Genomic DNA, 23,488 nt, shown 5'->3' on the forward strand with positions numbered 1-23,488 from the left:
CTGAACATTTCATCCTTCTGAGCACAGCCCATGAATGGCTGATTCGTTAAATCAGGTTTAGAGCTAAGCTGGAATGAAATCCTGCAAATCCAGCAAAGCCAATGAAGTGGAAACAGCCACTCCAGCTGTAACCGTGACCATACTTTAGACWGCAGTGTATAGTATAAACTGTCCTCACCCAACAGGGTTAGTTTCAGCGGGAGGATATAAACTATATATATATTTTCATAGTCCTCCCTCCCTCTGCGCCTCCRGGGGTGTATTATATTCTGGTTGTTCACTGTACTGTGTGCTTCATTCAAGGCCCTGCAGTCTGAAGGCTGGCTGAGAAAGAGCTGCACATGGAGATTAAAAGTCTCTTTCTCTGACAGATACACACACGAAGGCATTCTCATGTGCAAACACTGGTATTCACACACTGTAATTTGAGGTAAAAGTCAGCAAGCACTAAGTTAGCTGTTCTTTCTTTTGACATTTGTCCAAATTCTCAAGTTGGGGCGCTTTTTTTTTTACTAAAGGAGTGAGCAGGACGTTGTTGTAGTCATTCTCAGCCTTACTGGCCACAAGCAGAAGTGTCATATAATCTTAACACCGACTAAGGTCAGTGAGTGACCTGTCTCTTATACACATCTAGATGTGTATAAGAGACAGGTGTGCTTCATTCAAGGCCCTGCAGTCTGAAGGCTGGCTGAGAAAGAGCTGCACATGGAGATTAAAAGTATCTTTCTCTGACAGATACACACACGAAGGCATTCTCATGTGCAAACACTGGTATTTACACACTGTAATTTGAGGTAAAAGTCAGCAAGCACTAAGTTAGCTGTTCTTTCATTTGACATTTGTCCAAATTCTCAAGTTGGGGCGCTTTTTTTTTTACTAAAGGAGTGAGCAGGACGTTGTTGTAGTCATTCTCAGCCTTACTGGCCACAAGCAGAAGTGTCATATAATCTTAACACCGACTAAGGTCAGTGAGTGACTAACCTATAGAGAACGGTTACTATTTGAGAAGGTTCTGTCACACACATTTCCGGATGGATATTGTCATTTATCGTGTAGTAATGAAGCCCCACCTCGCAACCCATGCAACCCCAAACTGTTCACACCCCTCTTGTTGGCGGAGTGAAAATTGTGGGGTTTTAAAGCTAATTTCCCGCAATTCTACACATTTTTACAGGGCAGGAATATTTGTTTTGCTGTTTTAAAGCTKATTTTCTGCAATTCTACACATTTTTGCTTGTCTTATGTGTGTTTATATGATATGGGGTCGAAACCAGAATGTTCCAATACGGTCCGTATTGATCGCGGTCCGCCAGTTGAGTATGGGGGCTATAGAGCATCTTAGAGTCAGGAGCTTTTCCTGATCACATGATCTGACATGGATAAACGCTGGGCCCTAGTTGTAGCCTACAACATAGCATAGTCACACAGAAACAGACAATCTTCATACTCTGCTCTTGTTTGGAGCACTTTGTAACAACTTTATTGCAAAAATACAAGTTCCATCTGCTAGCACAGCATTTACAAACTAAGTCCAAAATGGAAATCTGTCAACCCTTCCTTTATATTACCAAGAAAACACATCCTCTTAACATTTAAGTTCGAAGGATATCATTATCTGTACACAAATMTACACTGTTCAGCTGTCGCAGAATCTGTTTATTAGCATGTTAAATAAAAGAAAATGGACACCTGTCACCTGCTCTTCTYCTGCCAATCCACGAGGGGGCAGTGTTGCATAATGTACACAAACTAAGGATTATTAATTCCTTTTCATCAAAATGACTCTCACTAAAGTGGCACTCTTTGGTTAAGTGTTTAACATCTGCAACAATCCAATTACATTTCTGTTTCAGAGACTGTTTTCCCCAAAGAAGGACAACACCACTCGCACCCGGTGAATTGCACTGCAGTTGAGCATCCTAAATTCTTTATTAACCATATGATTTTAGCAATTGTTTTATCTTAAGACACTCAACTTTCTTCATTAAGCTCCATTCTCTTCATATTTCCTCAGTCATATCTACAGTGTAGAAAAATACGTGTACAAATATTCCAAAACAAATCAGCAATATCGTAGAAAGCAACAAAACATCATTTAGTAATTTCCTCCATTTCAGATTGTAGATAACGTAAGTGTATTTTGTAAGGCTGTAGCTCGCTTTTCCTCCCAAGCCAAAAAAGCGACTTCACTGTAATTGGGGCTCTAATGATCCATAAGTTTACATCATCAGATCTAAAATCTGCCTCAAAAAACGAGACAAAGTTGGCTTTTGTTGTATTCCAGAGCTACTGTATAAATCAGCGTCTTAGTAATATTTGGGTTGAGATTTCAATTAGGAACTAATTAGCCATCCCCGGTGTTGGCGCATCACAAAGACAAAACATCAAGAAAAAATMTAAATGGGTCTAACGTTCAAGATTCAACAAGTACGATTTGCTAAAAGCCATTGCATTGACACAGCGTGAAAGTCAGTTCCCATATATGTTCTCTGTAAAGTACACTGTCACTACATTCTCTCTACGAGTCTAAACCTCTGTACTTCCTTAGCACTCCAGATCACCATCCTCTAAATACCCCAAGTCTTAAAAGTACAAAAACCGGTTAATAACATTGAGAATCTCCCGTAACAATGGGAGAAATGTCAATATAAATAAAACAGCAACAGATAAAACTATCTCAACACTTCTGAAGTGAACTAAACTTGTTTAAACGCAGTTAGGTAAATTCACTGGACTAAGAAAATCTCATTATTACTTTATAACGTACTCTAAGCCGAGTGATTCCGTCAGTCGTAGATGTGCTGAACAACCGTGCATAGCTGCAGGGCCGTGGAAAGCCTCAAGAGAAAAGTCTAGGGTCCTTAGCCCTCTCTAACTGAGAGACACACAGGCCCATTCTACAAGAGGGCTCTAATCACCAGACAGTGCTAGCTAGTTGAAACAATGCAAAGTACAGCAGGTCTATGGCAGAGTATATACAGAGGCTGAAAGATTAGTTTGACAATCTATACACTACTTACCCAGGGCACCCTAAAAATGATAAATACAGTAGTACAGTAAGTAAATAAATCTGAAAGCTCAGAAGGTCCTGTTTTAGTGTCAGTATACAACGAGGAGAGGAGAGAAGAAGGTGTTGTCTCTTCCTATCCAGACAGGGAAGGGTTGGTGTGAGGAAGAAGCCTTATGATGCATCCATTTCACTGTCTAATACCTGTTAAAGAATAATTCATGACTGACAACAACAAAAACCTCCCCACCCCGTTAACTCAACGTCCGTCTTCAGTCTTTGTCTGTAACAGGCTTCCTCAAAGGGTTTAATCGTGACCCCTGGGAACATCAGTGGAACCGCTAAACCTGCAGCTGCATTGGTGCTGATGTGTCAACGGGGGAATGAGGGGTGTCCTAAACTCCAAGAGGCACAATGCCTCTCGCCATCCACCTCAGTGGACACTCAGTGCAAGGCTTTCACAACCCCCTTCTACCCAGCCTGGACTCTGTCACCTTCCCCTGTTGTTGGCATCGCTCTGGATCACACCATCTTTAAACAACCTTAGATGAGGCTAAACATAAACTCTATCGAAATAGACCAGGTTTAGGACCAGATAGTGGTTGGCCTGTCTGGTTAAAGAGGTTTGGGGCGGGGTTATACTATAGACAGTAATTGATGGGAAGCGAAAGGGCCACAATCTGCTAGAACAACGTGCCCCAAGATCGCTGTTAGTCTCCCTAACACTCAGGACTAGAGTCTGACTTCTACAGCCCAACAGGGAACAGAGACAGAAAGAAGACKGAMAGAGAAAGAGGGGGTGTGTGTTGGGAGTGAACTGGGTCTGTTTGTAGGGTGACGGTGAGCTGGATCAGCTGGCAGGCCGGAAGCGGGCCATATAGGCCCAACAGGACTGGCAGTAGTGGCGGGAGGGCTCGGTGGGCAGCTGTTGGCACAGGGAACAAAGTGGGGCACTACCGGGGCCACGGGATGAGGCCCTRATTCGAGGTTGGTCAGGTTTCTGGGTGGGCTGATGGAGGGGGTGGGGGTCCCGCATGGGCATGGACGGTGGTACCATCCTGTAGTCGGGAGTCCTCCAGTCAACATCCGGGGGTACGTCCAGGCGGAGGGGCTGGGTGGAGGTCTCGTTGGACAGCTGGTGGTAGGCTGGGTGGTGTTGGGGAGGTAGGCGGGTGGGTAGGATTGCGTTGATCCTGCTGGGTTGAAGGGGCTGCCTGTAGCCGTTTATGGTGCCTCTAGGGGGGGCAGAACGGCGGGGGTGGGAGAGGGTYGCGTAGCCCGTGTCTGGGTGGCTGTAGTACCCAGGGCCAGGGCCGGTTCCTTCCCTGGYCTGGGGGAGAGAGGAGGACCCGGATGGAGGTGTCCTGCGAGGTGCCCGCGGTAGTGTGCCGTAGCTCAGTGCAACACTGTGGTAGTTTTCACGGGAGAAAGCTTCACCCCGGTCAAACACAGCCAGAAACTGGTCTCCCTTCTGGTGATCTCCTGTGGGGGCAGATCATCGTTAGAACAGAGCAGAGAACTAGCTATTCCAGTACAGGCACAGCGGGAAACACAATGTACAATCAAAGAGCTCTGTGAATTTGTTCCTGTCACATTTTCTTTTCAAAAGGGTAGTTTTGAGATATTTATATTAATATTTATTTATGTTGAATAAATTACTGTGAAAATGCATATTTCAGAATCTAGACATACTCCATATGTTAGAGAACACTATAAGTAGTATAATGACACCAYGATGTTGTCTGTATCACGTACGATTAACAGATCATTATGTCTTACAGGAGGCATGTATAGGTCTAAAATGGGCCTAAAATGSCCACTTTCATCATGATTTTCTCAAAAATGGTTTGTGACACAAATGTAAATAGTATGTAAAACATCCTTCCTCCCAATGAAGTTTCAATGTGAGAATTGACTGAACAACCTGGGACACCCAGAAATAGATTCTGCTCCCGCTGGCGTTGAATCACCTCAACCATGCAGTGTGACCAGACATACAGAGACAACAAAAGGAATAACAGACAGTGAGAGTGTGATGTGATCCACGTCTGATAGGGCCATGATGGTGCTGTGGTTTGATGACGGGAGGTGGAGGGGGCTGACGGTTACCTGAGCGTCCCAGATAGGGCCCCGAGGAGGGGGGCCGTGCTGCCTGCTGAGGGGGGTGCTGGGGCAGTGCTGGGGGGCTGTAGTGGTGGTTGTTGTGGACGTATTGGTGTTGGGGTTCGGGTGGAGAGAGGTGGGTGGAGGAGGGAGGGAGGTGCAGGGAGGACGTGCTAGGGTGACGTGCGGTGACTCGGGGGTCCGCATGCTTTGGCATCCTGGTAACTGGGGGCTCCTTATTTTTTTTATTAAAGAAAAAAGAACGAGGTTCAGTTTGAGAGAGAGAAAGAGAGAGATCCACCACAAGGTGAGAATACCCAGCAGTTGAGAGGCAGAAAGGAGAGGAGAGGGAGGATGAGAGGAAAACAGATGAGTTAAAAAACAGGTTGACAAGGGACGGCTGACCCACAAATGAAAACAAAACGAAAACAACACAGTCAGGATTTCAAATGGCAACACAAACCTCACCATCTATTCATATAATGCAACAGAACCATGTCTAGCGCTGGTCTTTGTTCTTCAACCAAAGAAAGTAAGCTGAACACAAGGTTAAAAGCTTAATGGACTACCTGAATGATTTATGGATTATTTATCGATTCCGCCGCTGGCATTTTGCTGAGTGAAGATCACACCACTAGAGGCTCCAGCACGGCAGTTACATTATGTGAACACCAGATGGAGGTATGACAGTATGAAACAATCATATCCACTGCGACGGAGGTGTGACGATGATAAGGTACACTGATGGTACATGATGATGTAATGACGTGCTCGCCAAAGCTAACACATGCAGCTCTGAGTGGGAGTGACAGCTGTGGCATTCCCCAGTCAGGAACTGAGGCTTGCGTGTAAGGCTCTGTGTTTGTGTGTATGACGTATGCACAGTGTGTATGTATGTGTGTGTGAGTGTGTGCGTGCGTGCGTGCGTGAGTGTTAGGGCTGAGCAATTAGTGTTTTTTAAAGGCATTTCGTTTTTTTTGTTTTTTATAATCACGTTTTTCGATTTAGGTTAAAACACTTCTTTTTTTTTATACATTAAATGCATTATGAAATATGACCTTTGTAATTTAAATTCCAAAGCCAAACATTTAAAACATTCCATTATCTCTAACACAGAATAAAACAATTAATAAGAGCCCATTACTGCTTACCACTTATTATGAACATTACTAAAATCAAATATTTCAGTTGTGATTAGATTAGACGGTTGTCTGGCTGTCAGGAGGTAGCAGCCAGACAGCCATCTAACGTTATCTTTGTGCTCCCCAACGAGTCATACTATTTAGCTAGTTGGCTCGAAAAGGGTAGCCGTGATCATTGGGTTGCCACAGCTGCCCATGCTGAAGAGCTGTCTGACAAAATCACTATTTTAGTAGGTTTCAAGACTGCTACAACTATCAATCGGGTAGAGCTACCTCGAGTCACAAACTGTGTCTATCCCTCTCGTCACTGTGTTGGTTACGTTCCTCTCTGTGTGGGAATGGGAAGACGAGGTGCAATGGATTCTGGTCATTGTAGTTAATTACCACATTTTCTGCACTGAACTAGGTTGAATAAGTGCCTATTGAGTCTTCAACTCCCTACAGCGTCCCACAGTTCATTCTTTATTTGATGTCTCTCGTGCTTGATATGATTTCTCTCCAGAGAAACGGCGCATTCAGCTCACAAAAAAACGAACAAAATGTTATTTATTTAATTACATTTTAGTCATTTAGCAGACGCTCTTATCCAGAGTGACTTCAAGTAATTGAACCACCCTCTCTCAGTTGTTTAATAAAAAAAAAGACATTTTGGTTAATCGCTTAGCACTAGTGTGTGTGTGTGTGTTTGTGTGTGTGTTTGTGTGTGTGTGTGTGACTCACGAAGCTGCGGGAGGGGGCGAGGTGTTCCGGTCGTCCCCCTATGACTGTGCCACTCAGACTGCGGGTGATGCGACGGAGGTTCTCAGCACTGTAGTTCTTGTCATCTCCCAGTGGTCGCTCACATGACCCAGGCTACAGGGAAACAACAGACACATCGTGTCAAACGCCCTCCTACACACACAAACACATGCCTGTACAGACACAGGGGCTGACACAAACACATGCCTGTACAGACACAGGGGCTGACACAAACACATGCCTGTACAGACACAGGCTGACACAAACACATGCCTGTACAAGACACAGGGGCTGACACAAACACATGCCTGTACAGACACAGGGGCTGACACAAACACATGCGCTGTACAGACAAAGGGGCTGACACAAACACAGCCTGTACAGACAACGGGGCTGACACAAACACATGCCTGTACAGACACAGGGGCTGACACAAACACATGCCTGTACAGACACAGGGGCTGACACAAACACATGCGAGTCCAGCCACACACGTCACTCAGATACAGCCTTCGCACATCTGCACCAAATCACTACACGCAGCCTCAACACACATCGATACACACAGCTTTGAACACGCATCACCACTCACAGCCCTGAATCTCACAACTAGCCAACACACACACACACATACACATATATACAATGCCTTCGGAAAGTATTCAGACCCCTTGACTTTTTCCACATTTTGTTACCTTACAGCCTTATTCTAAAATGGACTGAAAAAAATATAATCCTCAGCAATCGACACACAATACCGCATAATGAAAACGCTAAAACAGGTTTTTATTTTTGTGTGCAAATTTATTCAAAATATAAACAGAAATACATTATTTAGATAGGTATTCAGACCCTTTGCTTTGAGACTCAAAGTTGAGCTCAGGTGCATCCTGTTTACATTGGTCATCCTTGAGATGTGTCTACAACTTGATTGGAGTCTACCTGTGGTAAATTCAATTGATTGGACATGATTTGGAAAGGCACACATCTGTCTATATAAGGTCCCACAGTTGACAATGCATGTCAGAGCAAAAACCAAGCCCTGAGGTCGAAGGAATTGTCTGTAGAGGTCTGAGACAGGATTGTGTCGAGGCACAGATCTGGGGAGGGGTGCGGAATAACCTCTGCAGCATTGAAGGTCCCCAAAATGCAGTGGCCTCCATCATTCTTCAATGGAAGAAGTTTGGAACCACCAACCGCCGCCCTGCCAAACTGAGAAATCGGGTGAGAAGGGCCTTGGTCAGGGAGGTGACATAGAACCCGATGGTCACTCTGACGGAGCTCTAGAGTTTCTCTGTGGAGGTGGGAGAACCTTCCAGAGGGACAACCATCTCTGCAGCACTACACCAATCAGACCGAAGCCACTCATCATTAAAAGACACATGGCAGCCCACTTGGAGTTTGCCAAAAGGCACCCAAAGACTCTCAGACCATGAGAAACAAGATTCTCTGGTCTGATGAAACCAAGATTGCACTCTTTGGCCTGAATGCCAAGTGTCACGTCTGGAGGAAACCTGGCACCATCCCTACGGTGAAGCATGGTGGTGGCAGCGTCATGCTGCAGGGATGTTTTTCAGCGGTAGGGACTGGGAGACTAGTAAGGATCGAGGGAAAGATGAACGGAGCAAAGTACAYAGAGATCCTTGATGAAAACTTATCCAGAGCGCTCAGGACCTCAGACTGGGGCAAAGGTTCACCTTCCAACAGCACAACGCAGGAGTGGCTTCGGGACAAGTCTCTGAATGGCAGAGCCCGGACTTGAACCTGATCGAACATCTCTGGAGACCTGAAAATAGCTGTGCAGCAACGCTCCCCATCCAACCTGACATAGCTTGAGAGGATCTGCAGAGAAGAATGAGAGAAACTTCCAAAATACAGGTGTGCCAAGCTTATAGTGTCATACCCAAGAAGACTCAAGGCTGTAATCACTGCCAAAGGTGCTTCAACAAAGTACTGAGTAAAGGGTCTGAATACTTATGGAAATGTGATATTTCATTTTTTTTAAATTAAATAAATTAACAAAAATTCCTAAAAACCTGTTTTTACTTTGACATTTTGGGGTATTATGTGTAGATTGATGAGGGGGAAAAAATATTTTATCAATTTTAGAATAAGGCTGTAATGTAACAAAATGTGGAAGAGTCAAGGGGTCTGAATACTTTCAGAATGCACTGTATGCACACAAACGTACACACAGCACGTGGATACTGACCTTGGAGTGTTGTGTAGGGCTGCTGGTGTAGCCTGGCGTTCTGTAGGCATGTCTCTCTAACTCGGCTGTGGGAGTCTTGGAGCGGCCAGGTGCAGCCAGCCCAGACAATAGCTTCCTAGCCGCTGCAGATACAACACAGAGACACAGTATTAGGGGTGGACAGCTCTCGCCCACTTACTCTTTCTCAATCATTGTTTCTCAGTCCCCCCCCCCTTTTTTTTTTAACAGTGGTCACTGGTCAGTGAATATCTTACGCTGCTTGTTCGTAGTGGGCTGGGGGCTGACTCCGCGTGGGGCCCGGGGCAAGCTGGGGGCCTGTAGGCTCGCTTGGTACAGAGAGTCTAACTCTGACAGCTCCTCGCAGGGCGACCCCACCACAGGGGCAGGCTGGGAGTTGTAGAAGCGGGTCACGTTCTCTGCCCAGTGATCCACTGGCATGGCGGCTCCTGACCTGTAGTCCCCAGACGCCGGGGAAGGGGTCCGCCCTGGTCGGCTGGGGGCGGGTGGAGGGTAGTGGGAGTCTGTGGGAGGGGTGTAGAAAGGGGAGTCGACAGCATCAGGCCGGCCCAGGCTCAAGCCGGACCAGTTCCGGGTGGGAGGGGGAGGAGGACCGAGCCTGGAGGTGTTGGAGGAGATAGGGACAGGGGKGCTGTGGTTCTGATGGGCAGGAGGGGGCTGAGAGGGGCACAGGGAAGGCCGTCTGGGGTAGGCATTCTCCATGTTGGCGTGGCCCCTTTCCTCTGAGGTGTGGCTGACTGGGGAGGGTGTCCTGGAGTGGGGGTGTGGGGTGGGCAGAGTCTGGGCTGCGGGTTTACTGTTCCAGTGTGGGGATGCAGCTGGCTTGTAGTTGGGCAGAGCTGGAGGCTGGTCATGGCCTCCCTCAGTATGTCTCTCGTCCCAGCCGTCCACGCACAGGGCAGGCAGGGACATGGCAGCGTGTTTGTGGAGAGGTCTCACATGAGGGAGCACGCCTGACATATCCAGTCCTTCCCAGCGCCCCCTCGCCTCCGCCACGTACCCTCCTGTGGTTGACCCTGTGTGAGGGCTTGGGGGCATAGAGACAGGGGGGTGGCTCGAGGGCTCAGGGAGTGAGTTTTTACCGGAGGGGAGTGGCTTAACGTGGAGAGGAGAAGGCATGCTTCTGGTGGCTTCCAGGACTGCTTGCGGTTGGTCCTCCTGGACGTCCATCAACAGTATTTTGATTGGGACAGGCTGTTCACTAGGAAGGAGGAGGAAAGAGGCTCACGTTATGGGCTGGTTAGTGAATCATGGCCAGGCATCTCTCATTGGTCTGAGCTCTGAAACAGAGGAGGAGTTTGTGTTGTAGGTCTAAAACGTGTGTGTGTGGGTGTGGTTGTGGGTGCGTATGTGGGTGTGTGTGTGTGCGGGTATGTGAGTTTACTGTGCGTGTGAGCGAGATGACTGTGAACGTGTGTCATGTTCCTGTAACAGATGTACTCTTTATGGACTTTGGTACAGGCTAGCCCAGGGGACGGCTGGGTTGGCTCAGAACCGGACCCCTGGGAAAGGCACTCGTGTCTGTGGACCCCCCTGGCTCCTGGCCTCACAGCAACCCCCACAAGACTAAACAGTAAACACACACACAACCCTCCCTCCACAAAACACAGCAGCGTCAGCTGCATTTTCACTGAATACGATGTGGCTTTAGCAAATATTKGTACATCTTCAAACACAAGAGTCAAATTGTGTGTTAGGAAAAAAATATGTTGGATTAATGGATAGATGAAGGATAACATCAGCAAACTGATAAAACTCCAAATATTTAAGCCTACTTTAAATAACCTAGGTTCAATGAAAGGAAACAGCATTTCTCGCTTTGTATGCACATTGAACACAACTTCTACCTATAAATCAATGGTATTTTTCCTATACTACCTGCAAGGCATTTTYCATGTTAAAGAATAAACCAGGACTGTGTGATCCCTTGTTCCACTCCTTCCAGAGTCACATGAGGAGCTCAGCCAGGAGTGTGGGCAGAACAGGGCAGGTCAGCTGGAGGACYGGAGTCACAGGACACAGACAGGAGACAGTGCTGGTACCTGGGGGGCCCCTGGGGACAGGGACAGGGCTGATCCTGCTCCTCTGTCTGCTCCTGATCCTGTTGCTGGGGTCTGTCTTCCTGCTGCTGCTGTTGCATGCGCTGCTGCAGGCCCCGCGCTCTCCTCATGCACTTTTGCAGCCGGGCCTCAGCCACTGTCCTGCTATGAGTGTTAGCACCGCCCTCATGCATGGGAAGCCTGAGTTTAGCTACAGGGCGAAAAAAAAGGGAAGGAAAGCAGAAAAGAAAAAAAGAAAAATGCAGAAAATAAAGAGCTGAGTTATGGAGATGCATGCAAAAACACTTGGCACAAAACTAAATCATAGGATTAGACTTGAAATAATGGGGGTGGGGTTTGGGAGGGGAGGGTTTTGGGGTCGAGGAAAACACAAACGGGCACCACACTTGGTACATTAAAATGGACAKAAGCTAGGGAAATGAATATCCACAGTGACTCTTAAAAGATTCTGTTCATATGGCACAATGGTTAAATCATATCGAATAATGTTAAATTAATCAAAGTGAATTATGTTAAGCCCAAAAACTTAAATTGATGGTTTTAAGCTGAGCCCTTCCCTAGGCGTAATATCTAAGAAGGCTGAGAAGAAACTAAAGGCTGTTCCTTGGTATTTTGACTCATACTGTATCGTGGCAGCTGAATTGAGAAATACAGAAGCAATTTTTCTTGGTTAGCTGGCGAAATATCTTTAGTTCAGACGCTTTTAGTACTCGACTTGACTTGCTGTAGATCTTAAACGGAGAAATGGGGTTTGTGGGACAAGGGTATACTGGGGTGCCTGACAGGGGAAACGGGATCTGAGTGAAAAACTGTGTGTGTGTGTTGTGTTGTGTGTGTTGTGTGTGTGTGTGGTGTGGGTGGTGTGTTGTGTGTGTGGTGGTGTGTGTGTGTGAGAGAGTGTGTTGTGAGCATTCCTCCGTGGACGAGTCAGGAGATAATACACACATCAATGTCCAAGACGCTCACGACAGAGACATGATACTGGTGAAAGTTACATCAATACACAGATATACTAGGAAATGAGGACAAAACAGACCAAGAGACACACACACCATACTAAACAGACTCACTGCATGTGACATAACAGACCGAGGACAACATGTCCTAACTAGCCTTTGGGAACTTTTGGTTGTCATAACGCTGGGGTTCCCCACCCTCTTTCACCCCCTGACCCGTCCCTCTCCGCACCGCCAGGCAGGCAGGCTAGTAACCACGTCATGGGTAAACATGCGCGACAACTCGCCTCGTTTCATTATCATCAAGACAGAGACGTTGGTAGACAGAGGGCTGCCGACCTTTTCACCTTCTCAAACTTGTGTTTAGACAGACCAAATTGTCCCTTCCCTTGTCGTTACTCATTCAAGACTGCTCCTCGTGTTTATGGGCTTTTATTTTAAGTTTAGCCTTAGTGAAGTGTGAGGACAGAAAGCACAAATGTCATAATATTGGATAAAACAAGAGCTACAGTGAGGGCACTAAAAAGTTGGGTTTGTAACAAACTAAAATCGCTAGGAACGATATAGACCACCATGCTGCACACACATGCGGCAAATTATTCTTCCAATACAGTGGCACAAGTTAGTCTTTCAGTATAGACTACTCATTTGACTGGTTCAAACCAAGTGACTCTGTGCCTGGAAGTAGATAGTTGTCCAATAGACCCTCAAGTTCACACCAAAGGTTAAAAATACCCTTCTTGTAGCATTCAACATGATTAAAAATTATAAATATATACAGTGGGGAGAACAAGTATTTGATACACTGCCGATTTTGCAGGTTTACTACTTACAACGCATGTAGAGTCTGTCATTTTTATCATAGTACACTTCAACTGTGAGAGACGGAATCTAAAACAAAAAATCCAGAAAATCACATTGTATGATTTTTAAGTAATTAATTTGCACTTTTATTGCATGACATAAGTATTTGATACATCAGAAAAGCGCAGAACTTAAATTTGGTACAGAAACCTTTGTTTGCAATTACAGAGATCATACGTTTCCTGTAGTTCTTGACCAGGTTTGCACACACTGCAGCAGGGATTTTGCCCACTCCTCCCTCCAGAACTCTCCAGATCCCTTCAGGTTTCGGGGCTGTCGCTGGGCAATACGGACTTTCAGCCTCCCTCCAAAGATTTTCTATTGGTTCAGGTCTGGAGACTGGCTAGGCCACCCAGGACCTTGAAGCTTCTTACGGAGCCACTCCTTAGTTGCCCTGGCTGTGTGTTTCGGTCGTTGTCACTGTGGACAGATTCAGCCACGACCCATCTTCAATGCTCTTACTGAGGGAAGAGGTTGTTGGCCAAGATCTCGCGATACATGCCCCATCCATCCTCCCCTCAATACGGTGCAGTCTCCTGTCCCTTTGCAGAAAAGCATCCCCATAAGAATGATGTTCCACCTCCATGCTTCACGTGTGGGATGGTATTCTTGGGTTGTTACTCATCCTTCTTCTTCCTCCAAACACGGGGAGTGGAGTTTAGACCAAAAAGCTCTATTTTTGTCTCATCAGACCACATGACCTTCTCCCATTCCTCCTCTGGATCATCCAGATGGTCATTGGCAAACTTCAGACGGGCCTGGACATGCGCTGGCTTGAGCAGGGGGACCTTGCGTGCGCTGCAGGATTTTAATCCATGATGGCGTAGTGTGTTACTAATGGTTTTCTTTGAGACCGTGGTCCCAGCTCTCTTCAGGTCATTGACCAGGTCCTGCCGTGTAGTTCTGGGCTGATCCCTCACCTTCCTCATGATCATTGATGCCCCACGAGGTGAGATCTTGCATGGAGCCCCAGACCGAGGGTAGTGACCGGCATCTTGAACTTCTTCCATTTTCTAAAATTGCGCCAACAGTTGTGCCTTCTCACCAAGCTGCTTGCCTATTGTCCGTAGCCCATCCCAGCCTTGTGCAGGTCTACAATTTATCCCTGATGTCCTTACACAGCTCTCTGGTCTTGGCCATTGTGGAGAGGTTGGAGTTGTTGATTGAGTGTTGGACAGGTGTCTTTTATACAGGTAACGAGTTCAAACAGGTGCAGTAATACAGGTGGAGTGGACAGAGGGCCTTCTTAAAGAAAAACTAACAGGTTCGGTGAGAGCCGGAATTCTTACTGGTTGGTAGGTGATCAAATACTTATGTCATGCAATAAAATGCAAATTAATTACTTAAAAATCATACAATGTGATTTTCTGGATTTTTAGATTCCGTCTCTCACAGTTGAAGTGTACCTATGATAAGAATTACAGACCTCTACATGCTTTGTAAGTAGGAAAACCTGCAAAATCGGCAGTGTATCAAATACTTGTTCTCCCCACTGTATATTTTTTTWWACATTTGAGTCATGTAGTAGACGCTCTTATCCACTGTGACTTACAATTAGGGCATCTTAAGGTAACTGGGTGAGACAACCACATCACAGTCGTAGCAAGTACATTTTCCCTCAATCAAGTAGTTATCATGGCCAGCATCATGCTAGCAGTTAGCATGGCTGTCTTATGCACAACAGTGGTGAGGACTACAGGTGGAACCAACAGAGACACACATAGAAAAGACACAGGGACACAGACAGGTCGGTGGTGGTACAGTGTTATAGCGGGGCGACTGGGCTGGCAGCAGGCACAGGGAGGCAGGTAAAGGCTACTTACACATAGCTTCACTAACCACTGKCAGAGCGGCAGATACATCGCCAGCCTGCTCCAGCCGCAGAGACTGGTCTAGCAGCACCTCAGCGTCCGGCACACACCGCTCAAAGCTGTCCCCTTTGCCTAAAGAACACGCACACCAAAAGCAAAGCTCCTTAAACGCACCAAAAAAAGCTCTTTAAAACAAAAAAGGCACACTGTGGGGTTGAGTTAACTGAAGACTTATGTTTCACTTCAGAATCGCAAGTGCCTAGCACCACTTACCTAAATCACTGAATAGTGCTACAAATCTCACTAGTTCATCCAATTTCTCTCCACTACAAACGCAGCAAACAATCAAACATGTTTCTAATCCTCTGAATGAGGAAATGTCCTATTGTGTGTGTGTTGGAAAACAGAAGTCCCACTAGACAACCCACTCAGGGTGCTTTAAACAGGGAGCACTCAGACCAGACAACTGCTATATAAACGCACTCAGACAACTGCTATATACACACACACACACACACACACACACACACACACACACACACACACACACACACACACACACACACACACACACACACACACACACACACACACACACACACACACACACACACACACACACACACACACACACACACACACACACAGGGCAGGGCTGCCTCCCACATAACAACTAATACAAGTCATTGTTCTCTAGGTTGGGTCTGGAGCTGTGTCTGGGGCCTTACCCTGGTTCTGAAGCTCGTCTAGGTCCATGAACTTGCTGGGTCTGGGGTTGAACCCCAAGGCGGCCTCCTTCTCCTTCTCCTTCTTCCTCTGTAACTCCTGTTCCCTCGCTCGCCTGGCCACCTCCTCCTGCAGCTCGTCCAGCTCGCTGCGGCCCTCTCCCGCTGTGTCACACACGTACGCACGCACACACACACAAACACGTTGATATCGCAGCTTTCTATAACGTTCCCTGTTCTATATCAAGGAAGAAAAGGTGTGGGGAGTGACAGTGTGTACACTTCATCACACTTTGAGCACACAGAGACACAGATATGAATGAACAGAAACCATCTGCTCAGGGGTCACATGCCATTCCATTATGTGCAGCGCACGTGTGAGACAATAGTGTGTAAACATGATATGGTGCAGACATGCAGACATGCACATTAAACATGGTGTGATATGGTGAACATGCAGACATTCACATTAAACATGGTGTGATGTATATACACACCCCCTAAAACAGACCCAAATCCAACGTAAAAATACACTTTCCCACACACATTGTGGGAAACACAATCACACACACGGACTCAGACCTACCCAGGCTTACGTGGCTGTTGCCTCTACATGAAGCCTTGACATCCTGCAGTAGAGCGCTGCTGCTCTTAGACTTGGGCACGGTGCGCCATGATGGACCTGAGCCAGAACTGGAGGGCTTCTTCAGACCGGTGTCCCTGAGAGACACGCAGGGAAACAGACGGAGAGGTCATACGCAGTTCACCATGTCCATGTGTGACTCTACCTTTTTCGGATATGTGAGTTACAGTCATCTGGAATCTTTCATAGTGGTCATAACGGTATGAATAGTTGACTGTACCTGTGTGCATTAACAGCATTGGGTCCCTCGCTGAGAGGCATGTCCAGGCTGACAGGACTGTTACTGTTCCTCTCGCTGCTCTCATAGCCGCTCTCCATCCTCTGGATGAGCCTGGGGGGCTGCTGCTCCATCTTATGGCCCCTGGGGGTCGGCAGGGTCCAAGAAGAGGCCATATTACCAAAGGGCCCCTGTCCTTTTCCAGTGACTGACCCTGTGGAGCCCTCGGCTGGGGCCCCACTGTCTTCAGGCAAGGTGGCCCCTAGGGGACTATACCCGGCCTGTCTGCGTTTCTCCCTGCTGAAGATGCTGTCTATATTGAGGACCTCTCTCCGGGGCCTCCAGGCCGGTCTGTAGCGTCCCCCGGAGGAGCTGGACTTGGACTCACTGCTGGTGCTGTCGGCCTCCCAGTCTCTGGACTTGGTGGCGGCCCCCGGCTCAACCCCTAGACCTCCAAGGGCCCCGGAGCCCGAGGAGGAGGCGGAGAGGGGCCGGCTGTGGATAATGTTGCTCATGGTCTCCTTGAAGTCCCTCAGTCGACTGGAGGAGGAGGACTTGGTTGCGGTGCGTGGTGCCTGCTGCTCTTTCAGAGTCTCACCTAGAAACCAGGGAGAGAGGGGAGAGAAAAGGAGTGAGATTGAAGGAAGGGAGACAGAGCGAGAGCGGGAGATAAAGACGTTAGTGGTATGATGTCATGTGTCGATGGGGGAGAGGTGGAAAAAGCAAGAAAATAATGGTCTGAAAGTGCAACGTGAGTGACAACTTTGGTGATAACTGATAACTGGACAGAACAAAATAAAATGGTGAGGACACACATATTACAGTATACTACACGATACCCTAKTCCTGTACCTGATTCTGATCTTCTGGTTAAATTTGGAAAACCAAAATACTTTGAACTACTGAGGCACTGATTCTGATGAAGTGTAAGTTTCTAGATACAGTATATAGTCTCCTGAGCCATCATGCCCTTATTTCATAGGTCACTTGTCCCCTGGCTCTGCTGTGTGGTTGGTCACTAGTCTCCTGGTTCTACCGTGTGATTGGTTCCTGCATACCCTCGCTGTGGTAACCTGCAGACGTGGCCTCGTCAGTCTTAGAGCCCCGGCTCCTCTCCTCAAGTCGGCGAGGACGACTAGAGCTCCGCCTCCTGTCACAGGCCCCGCCCTTTCTGTCCACTGTCCCACCTTTCCTCAAAGAGTGGCACTGCACTGGTCCACTGTCCGCCACTTGGCCTTAGCAACAATGAGAAGCGGGGGAGGACATTTTGAATGACCGTTTATGTGGTTAGGACATGCGAGACATGATGACACATGATCAATGATTAACATGATTGGGTAATGGCTGTGGCTTTAATCCTCTATACAGTACATACAAAACTGTCTCAGTATGTTGGGGTGAGTATTACATGCATAATCCTAAGTAGTTGCATGTGTGCAAGGTAAAAGCATGAATAAATATATAGCTTAGTCTGTGTATATGCGTGGGAGTATACTGTATGTGTGTGTGTGTGTGTGGTCAAGTGTGTATGAATGTGTGTGTCTGCGTGAGTGTGTGTGTGTGTGTGTGTGTTGTGTGTGTGTGTGTGGTGGTGTGGTGTGTGTGGTGTGTGTGTGGTGTGTTGTGTGGTGTGTGTGTGTGTGTGTGTGTGTGCATCTATTCCATATATATGTTTGTGTGTATGTATATAATAGGGCTGACCCCAATTAGTCGACTGGTCGATAGGCTGTTGGTCGACCGAGATTTTGTTTAGTTGAGCATTCAGCAAATATKTAAWTTTTTTATGGCACACGAGAAACCTGTCTGATTCGCGCCTATCTCAGTGAACTAATCCATTGCGGAGGCAGAGACAATCCATTGCGGAGGGCGCGGGGATGGAACGGTCCAAGAAGAAGGGGAGTGTGGCTTAAATGCACAAAGCACGTCTCGTTCCAGAATGTGCTCTCTCCCGCCAATTTGACAACATTCATTGTTTCATAACTTCATTGTGTGAATTGTTTTCCTTGATTGTTAGTGTCTATCAATTCCCCATTACATAGATCACCAGTATTACATTTACCGTTAATTTTCTAATCTGCAATGTTTGTTTGGTTATGGTAATTTATGTTAATGCATTCAATATATTATCATTACAGTCTTTACATTGTTTGCAGAGCACACAACCTATGCTACATTTGTGAGAAACAAGTTTTGGTGTATTTCATTCCAGTTTTGTCAATTTAGTCATTGTCGCTACTGTCAATGTTGAGTAAGGACGCGCACCTGATTACGCATAGAAGTAGACCTAAGCTACCTGGCCTGCGRGCAAATGTAGGCTTATAAATGTGCCCATTTGGGGCTGATAGTATTTCTGATTGTCGTAACTCACCACCACTAATGAGSTGTGGAGCTTCTCAAAGTAATGTTTTCTTCACCTCAAACAATTGAATTGAATTCCTCCGCCTCCTACCTGTGGTCTCCAGGCTGCTGTGTGAGGCTGCATCATTGTCCGGGTTACAGATGACGGTTCCCTGGGAGTCGGAGGAGAAGTGGCTGGCCATGGACTCATGGTGGGAGTGGGAGTACTTGTAGGAGTAGCTGTCTGTCGACGAGTCGGTGCGAGTGTCACTTGAGATGGATGGCTCCCGGCCTGATGACGACACATGATGAGCAAAACACGTCAGCATGACAACGGAACAGACACAGACAGCCTGCAGAGATAATGGGATAACACAAGCCGCGGTACCAGATGGGCGGGGTTTGCACTTTAGGGACTATTCCATTAGTTCKATTTGAAAGAAAACAGATAGTATTTGAACCCAGGCGTAGTATGTAACAGCCATCCTGTGTGTGTAGCAGTGATCTTGTGTGACGCGAGGCGTCTCGTACCCGAGTCCTCGCTGTCGTAGTAAGCCTTGTTGAAGTGGTGCAGGTCCAGGCGGGAGGGCAGGTCCTGCACTGACACGGGCGTCCCCCGGGGGTCAGCGTAGAGCAGTAGCAGGGGTTGATAGTGGCCCTTGATGCAACGCGACACCACGTCCTTCCACTTGGGCCCGATCTACCAGGAAGAGAGGAAAGCGCTGTCACAACTTTCCAGGGAAATCAAAATAAAGGTGTTTAGATGTGAGTATTCAGCCCATCCCTGATGTGAATCTCAAACTGTTGGGACAGAGAAACATCCAGAAAATTACACATAGAGCAATGCAAGTGAGCTCACATAAGAATGAGAGTTAGTAAAACAAAACATTTACAGTACAATATTTACTGGAAAACATGAACTGTCTGTAAGTGCCAGAGGGGCAAGAAKCAAGAGTCACGAGGGAAGTTGTTATCAAGCAAAGTCTTTCCCTCCATTTTCCAACCCTGTCTTACCTCAACCTGGTTTTCCCAACGCAAGAGTGTGTGTTTGAAAGTCTAAATGTGTGTGTGTGTGTCTACAGTGGTGGCCGCTGTGCTCTGGCTCTCTATTGGCCACACCCTCCTGTCCAGCTGGRCAGATAAACAATGGAGGGATATCCACTGTTTCAGGCCACTTTTGTTCAAACCCTCACTGGCTCACATGCCGGCTTTACAGACACACAGAGGCAGACAGAGAGAGAGGCAGACAGAGAGAGAGAGAGAGAGACAGAAAGAGAGAGAGACAGAAAGAGAGAGAGAGCGCTACTTTGTGTGCAACTGTCCAGGAGTGAACGTACAGCACAGCCATTATGAGACTAAAGCAATGATAAGATAAGAGAGGAGAGAAGGAAGAGGGGAGAGAAGATAGAGGAAGGGGAAAAGGGAAGAAGGGATGTCAGAAAGGAGATGAGAGACCCAGACCAGTGGGTGGGGGGGGGGCTGAGAGAGATACACCACAGCTGGGTCAGCAGGCCAGGCGTGTGGAACTAACTAACTAACACCTCTGCTCGTTGCTCACACACCAAGTCACACTGGGAGACGGGACCTGACCTGGAATTGCAGGAGAAGCCAATCAGAAATCACACCCATGACTGCTCACAACACTGCTGAAGTGTGAACCACCAATCAGAGTTCATCCAGTTGACCTCATGTGACAGGCTTTGGGGTCCTCTCTTTGTCCATGATAAAGACTGTGGCAGGTTACATGTTTCTTTGCATGAACAACTGAACATACTTGTTGATTGTTGTTCATATTGTAATTTTCGTATGGTGTGAATATCCACCGTAGGATAATAAAGTTGACTAAGGGCAATTCCATGGTAACGGAATTACGCTGAGATTTTTCACTTTAAAATCTACACTAAACAAAAACCATTGATTTCAAAGTTTAACAAACCGTAGAGAACTCTATGCACAAGGACTACTTTTAACAATTCCCACTGAACATTTTACAAAAACCCATTTACAGGAAGAACTGTGCAGATACAAAGTATGGTAACAGAATAAAACTGAGMGAGATTTTACCGTAATTCTGTCACCAAACTTTGCATCCGCACAGTTTTACTGGTAAATGTTTTTTTTTGAACGGTGTAAATTGTTCAAAGCACTCTCAGCGTAATTCCGTTACCGTGGAATTTCCCTTAAACTAAACTACTACCATGACAACCATCCCTCCTTTGGCTGTCATGACAACACAGCCTATGTCACATATAAAAAATGGAGTAAAAACACCCCCAGCTCGTTAGTGAGTCAATGTAAACTAATGGTGCTGTGGGTGGTGAAATGAGCAACAAACACAGAGAGAGAGAGAGAGAGAGACAGAGAGAGAGAGAGAGGGCTTAGAATAGGTCCGATGGGCCAGGCCACTGTTTAGCAATGAAAGAAAACAGGTATTTCGCTGTTAAAACATGAATATCCTCTCCCTCTTGACACAGCAACGTGAAAGAGAGAGACAGAGACATTAACATATAAGAAGGAGGACTCATATCTGAGAGGATTCTCAGGAAAAACACTTGTATAGCTCATGTTTATGTCACAGTAACATCACCCAAGTGAGGAGCACAGCACAGCCAATRATGGCTTGTATGATTTTTAAATACAAACATACCAGGAGAATAAAACACAGAAATTACACAGTAAACTTTTTTTTATTTTTTAAAAATACATTCACACAGAGTAAGGATGGGCATTTGACGTTTTTTGACTGTTTGAGTACTCAAAATACATTTTTAGAAGACAAGGGCCACACTGGAATGAAAAAAGTTGCCCGTGTGAAGTGATGCGCACCTTGAATCTGGAACAMTCGTTGTCAAAAAGTGATCATTTGAAACGGGGCTCAATTTGGGGAGTGGAAAGAAGAAAGAATTCTGGGTTACAAACATAAACTGTCTTCTTTTCGATATACATACGTTCGATTTAGTTCGTTCTGCCTGTTCTTTGGAATTTTCTAAATAGATCAACAAATCCACATTGAACACTGTATGGTGATGAATTACAGCCATGACATCTGTTTGGTGACTTAGACCTGCGCTTAATGATTCTGAGGAACATTTCTTTATTTTATTTAACTAGGCAAGCCAGTTAAGAATAAATTCTTATTTACAATGGCGGCCTACCCCGGCCAAACCCTAACGAGGCTGGGCCAATTGTGTGCAGCCCTATGGGACTCCCAATCACAGCTGGCTGTTGAACCAGTAGTGATGCCTCTAGCACTGCGATGCAGTGCCTTAAACCGCTGCGCCACTTGGGAGCCCAAAGAATGTGCTCTTTGTCTTTATCAAACTAATGTTTTGCAAATGTTCAGTGTGGAACCTGTCTATGTTTAGTGGGGTTATAGCCTAGGCTAACTAACTCTAAATGGCAGTTCGCAAAGTAGCCTAAGCGGAAAATAGACAGGACAGGAATTATTTAAAAACTGAAGCTCGTTGTTGGAACACATATTTTCCTACTTCAATCAACCAGTCCATTTTGAATTGAAGATAAAACTGTCATCATTTGGCAAGGAATGTAGTTTGGGTATCCTATCAGTTAGATACGTTTTTATAGGTATTTATTTCTGTAGGCCTAACGGGAGCTTGTGTGCGCACTCAGCACGCGCGAGCGTAGGGAGTGGTCGGAACGCAATTGAGTGAATGATGTAAAGCAATGATGTAAAGCAAATTAACATTGTCTTCAAGACAGAATTTTACTTMCCCGTTCAGGCAGCCACAAAGCACATTCCACCAAATAGTTTTACAGTATTTGATCTCTGGTTAAATATTGAGCTTTGACGTCCGTTCGAGTACTCGATTACTCATGCCCATGCCTAACACAGAGTAGGTAAAAGTTGCCCCTAACCACTGACACAGGGTCAGATATTCTTTCATCATAATGGTTATGGCTAGGGTTAAAGTAATCTTAGATCTGTGGATAAGGCAACTTCTGGAGCCATTCACCCGGGTCGATTTGGTATTTGTTTTTTTTACCTCTTTGACATGTGCGTCGTCAAAGTACATCCACTTGCGTATCTTGGTCTGGAAGAAGAAGGTGGAGTAGTGCTTGCCGTAGTAACACACCATGCCCACCAGGTAGAGCTCTGCCTGCTTGGCTTTGTCATCAGTCACTCTGTAGAAGAGCTGTGAGGCACAAGGAGAGGACAGATTGATGCACTGATATTCAGCCCCATAAGGAAATTCAAAATACACTGTACTGCAATACTGTACATCAAAACATATGTGGGTTAATGTAACAAATTAGGCCCTTACAGTAAATATAATCCATAATACATTTTGCCTGTCATACATTTACATCAACTGAGGCCCAAACAGACATCAGGAATGTCTGTATCAGATCACAACACAACTCTCCAGAGGTTCTCAAAGGTTAGCTCGCTTTTACAGCCGGTAAACACCATGAAAGATTCAATAGAGATGGAAGATGGTGCCTGACTTGTGTGTTTACAACTGAGTCAGAGTATAGAGACATCAGACTTCTTTTTACCCACTCTGGTGTTAGAGGCTAGACACATTACAGCATATGCAAACCCAGAACAGCCTAACCTTGTGGCATCTTGTAAAGGAAACTGTAAGAGTGTGTGTGTGTGTGTGTGTGTGTGTGTGTGTGTGTGTGTGTGTGTG

The 23,488-nt window shown here is 46.3% G+C and overlaps 1 protein-coding gene across 5 annotated transcripts in view; it reads right to left on the reverse strand.

Moving 5' to 3' along the window:
- Positions 1-1,440: 1,440 nt before the first annotated feature.
- Positions 1,441-23,488, reverse strand: part of LOC111951850 (ubiquitin carboxyl-terminal hydrolase 54-like) — a 105,596-nt gene continuing 83,548 nt past the window's right edge. For 2 of the 5 annotated variants that reach the window (XM_023970108.3, XM_023970107.2), the window contains 14 exons: positions 22,838-22,987; positions 19,365-19,533; positions 18,946-19,125; positions 17,555-17,731; positions 16,500-17,094; positions 16,223-16,356; positions 15,640-15,801; positions 14,924-15,043; positions 11,263-11,470; positions 9,457-10,421; positions 9,203-9,324; positions 6,973-7,104; positions 5,117-5,345; positions 1,441-4,489 (listed from right to left, as the gene is read on the reverse strand). In XM_023970108.3, coding sequence (XP_023825876.1) covers positions 3,858-4,489; positions 5,117-5,345; positions 6,973-7,104; positions 9,203-9,324; positions 9,457-10,421; positions 11,263-11,470; positions 14,924-15,043; positions 15,640-15,801; positions 16,223-16,356; positions 16,500-17,094; positions 17,555-17,731; positions 18,946-19,125; positions 19,365-19,533; positions 22,838-22,987 — 3,975 coding nt within the window. In that variant the 3' untranslated portion in view covers positions 1,441-3,857. Of the gene's footprint in view, positions 4,490-5,116; positions 5,346-6,972; positions 7,105-9,202; positions 9,325-9,456; positions 10,422-11,262; positions 11,471-14,923; positions 15,044-15,639; positions 15,802-16,222; positions 16,357-16,499; positions 17,095-17,554; positions 17,732-18,945; positions 19,126-19,364; positions 19,534-22,837; positions 22,988-23,488 lie in introns of those variants that run through there. The other 3 variants (XM_023970109.2, XM_023970110.2, XM_023970111.2) reach the window with 3 other exon arrangements.

The sequence above is a fragment of the Salvelinus sp. IW2-2015 genome, linkage group LG25, assembly GCF_002910315.2.
Source record: "Salvelinus sp. IW2-2015 linkage group LG25, ASM291031v2, whole genome shotgun sequence".
Classification (NCBI taxonomy): Eukaryota; Metazoa; Chordata; class Actinopteri; order Salmoniformes; family Salmonidae; genus Salvelinus; species Salvelinus sp. IW2-2015.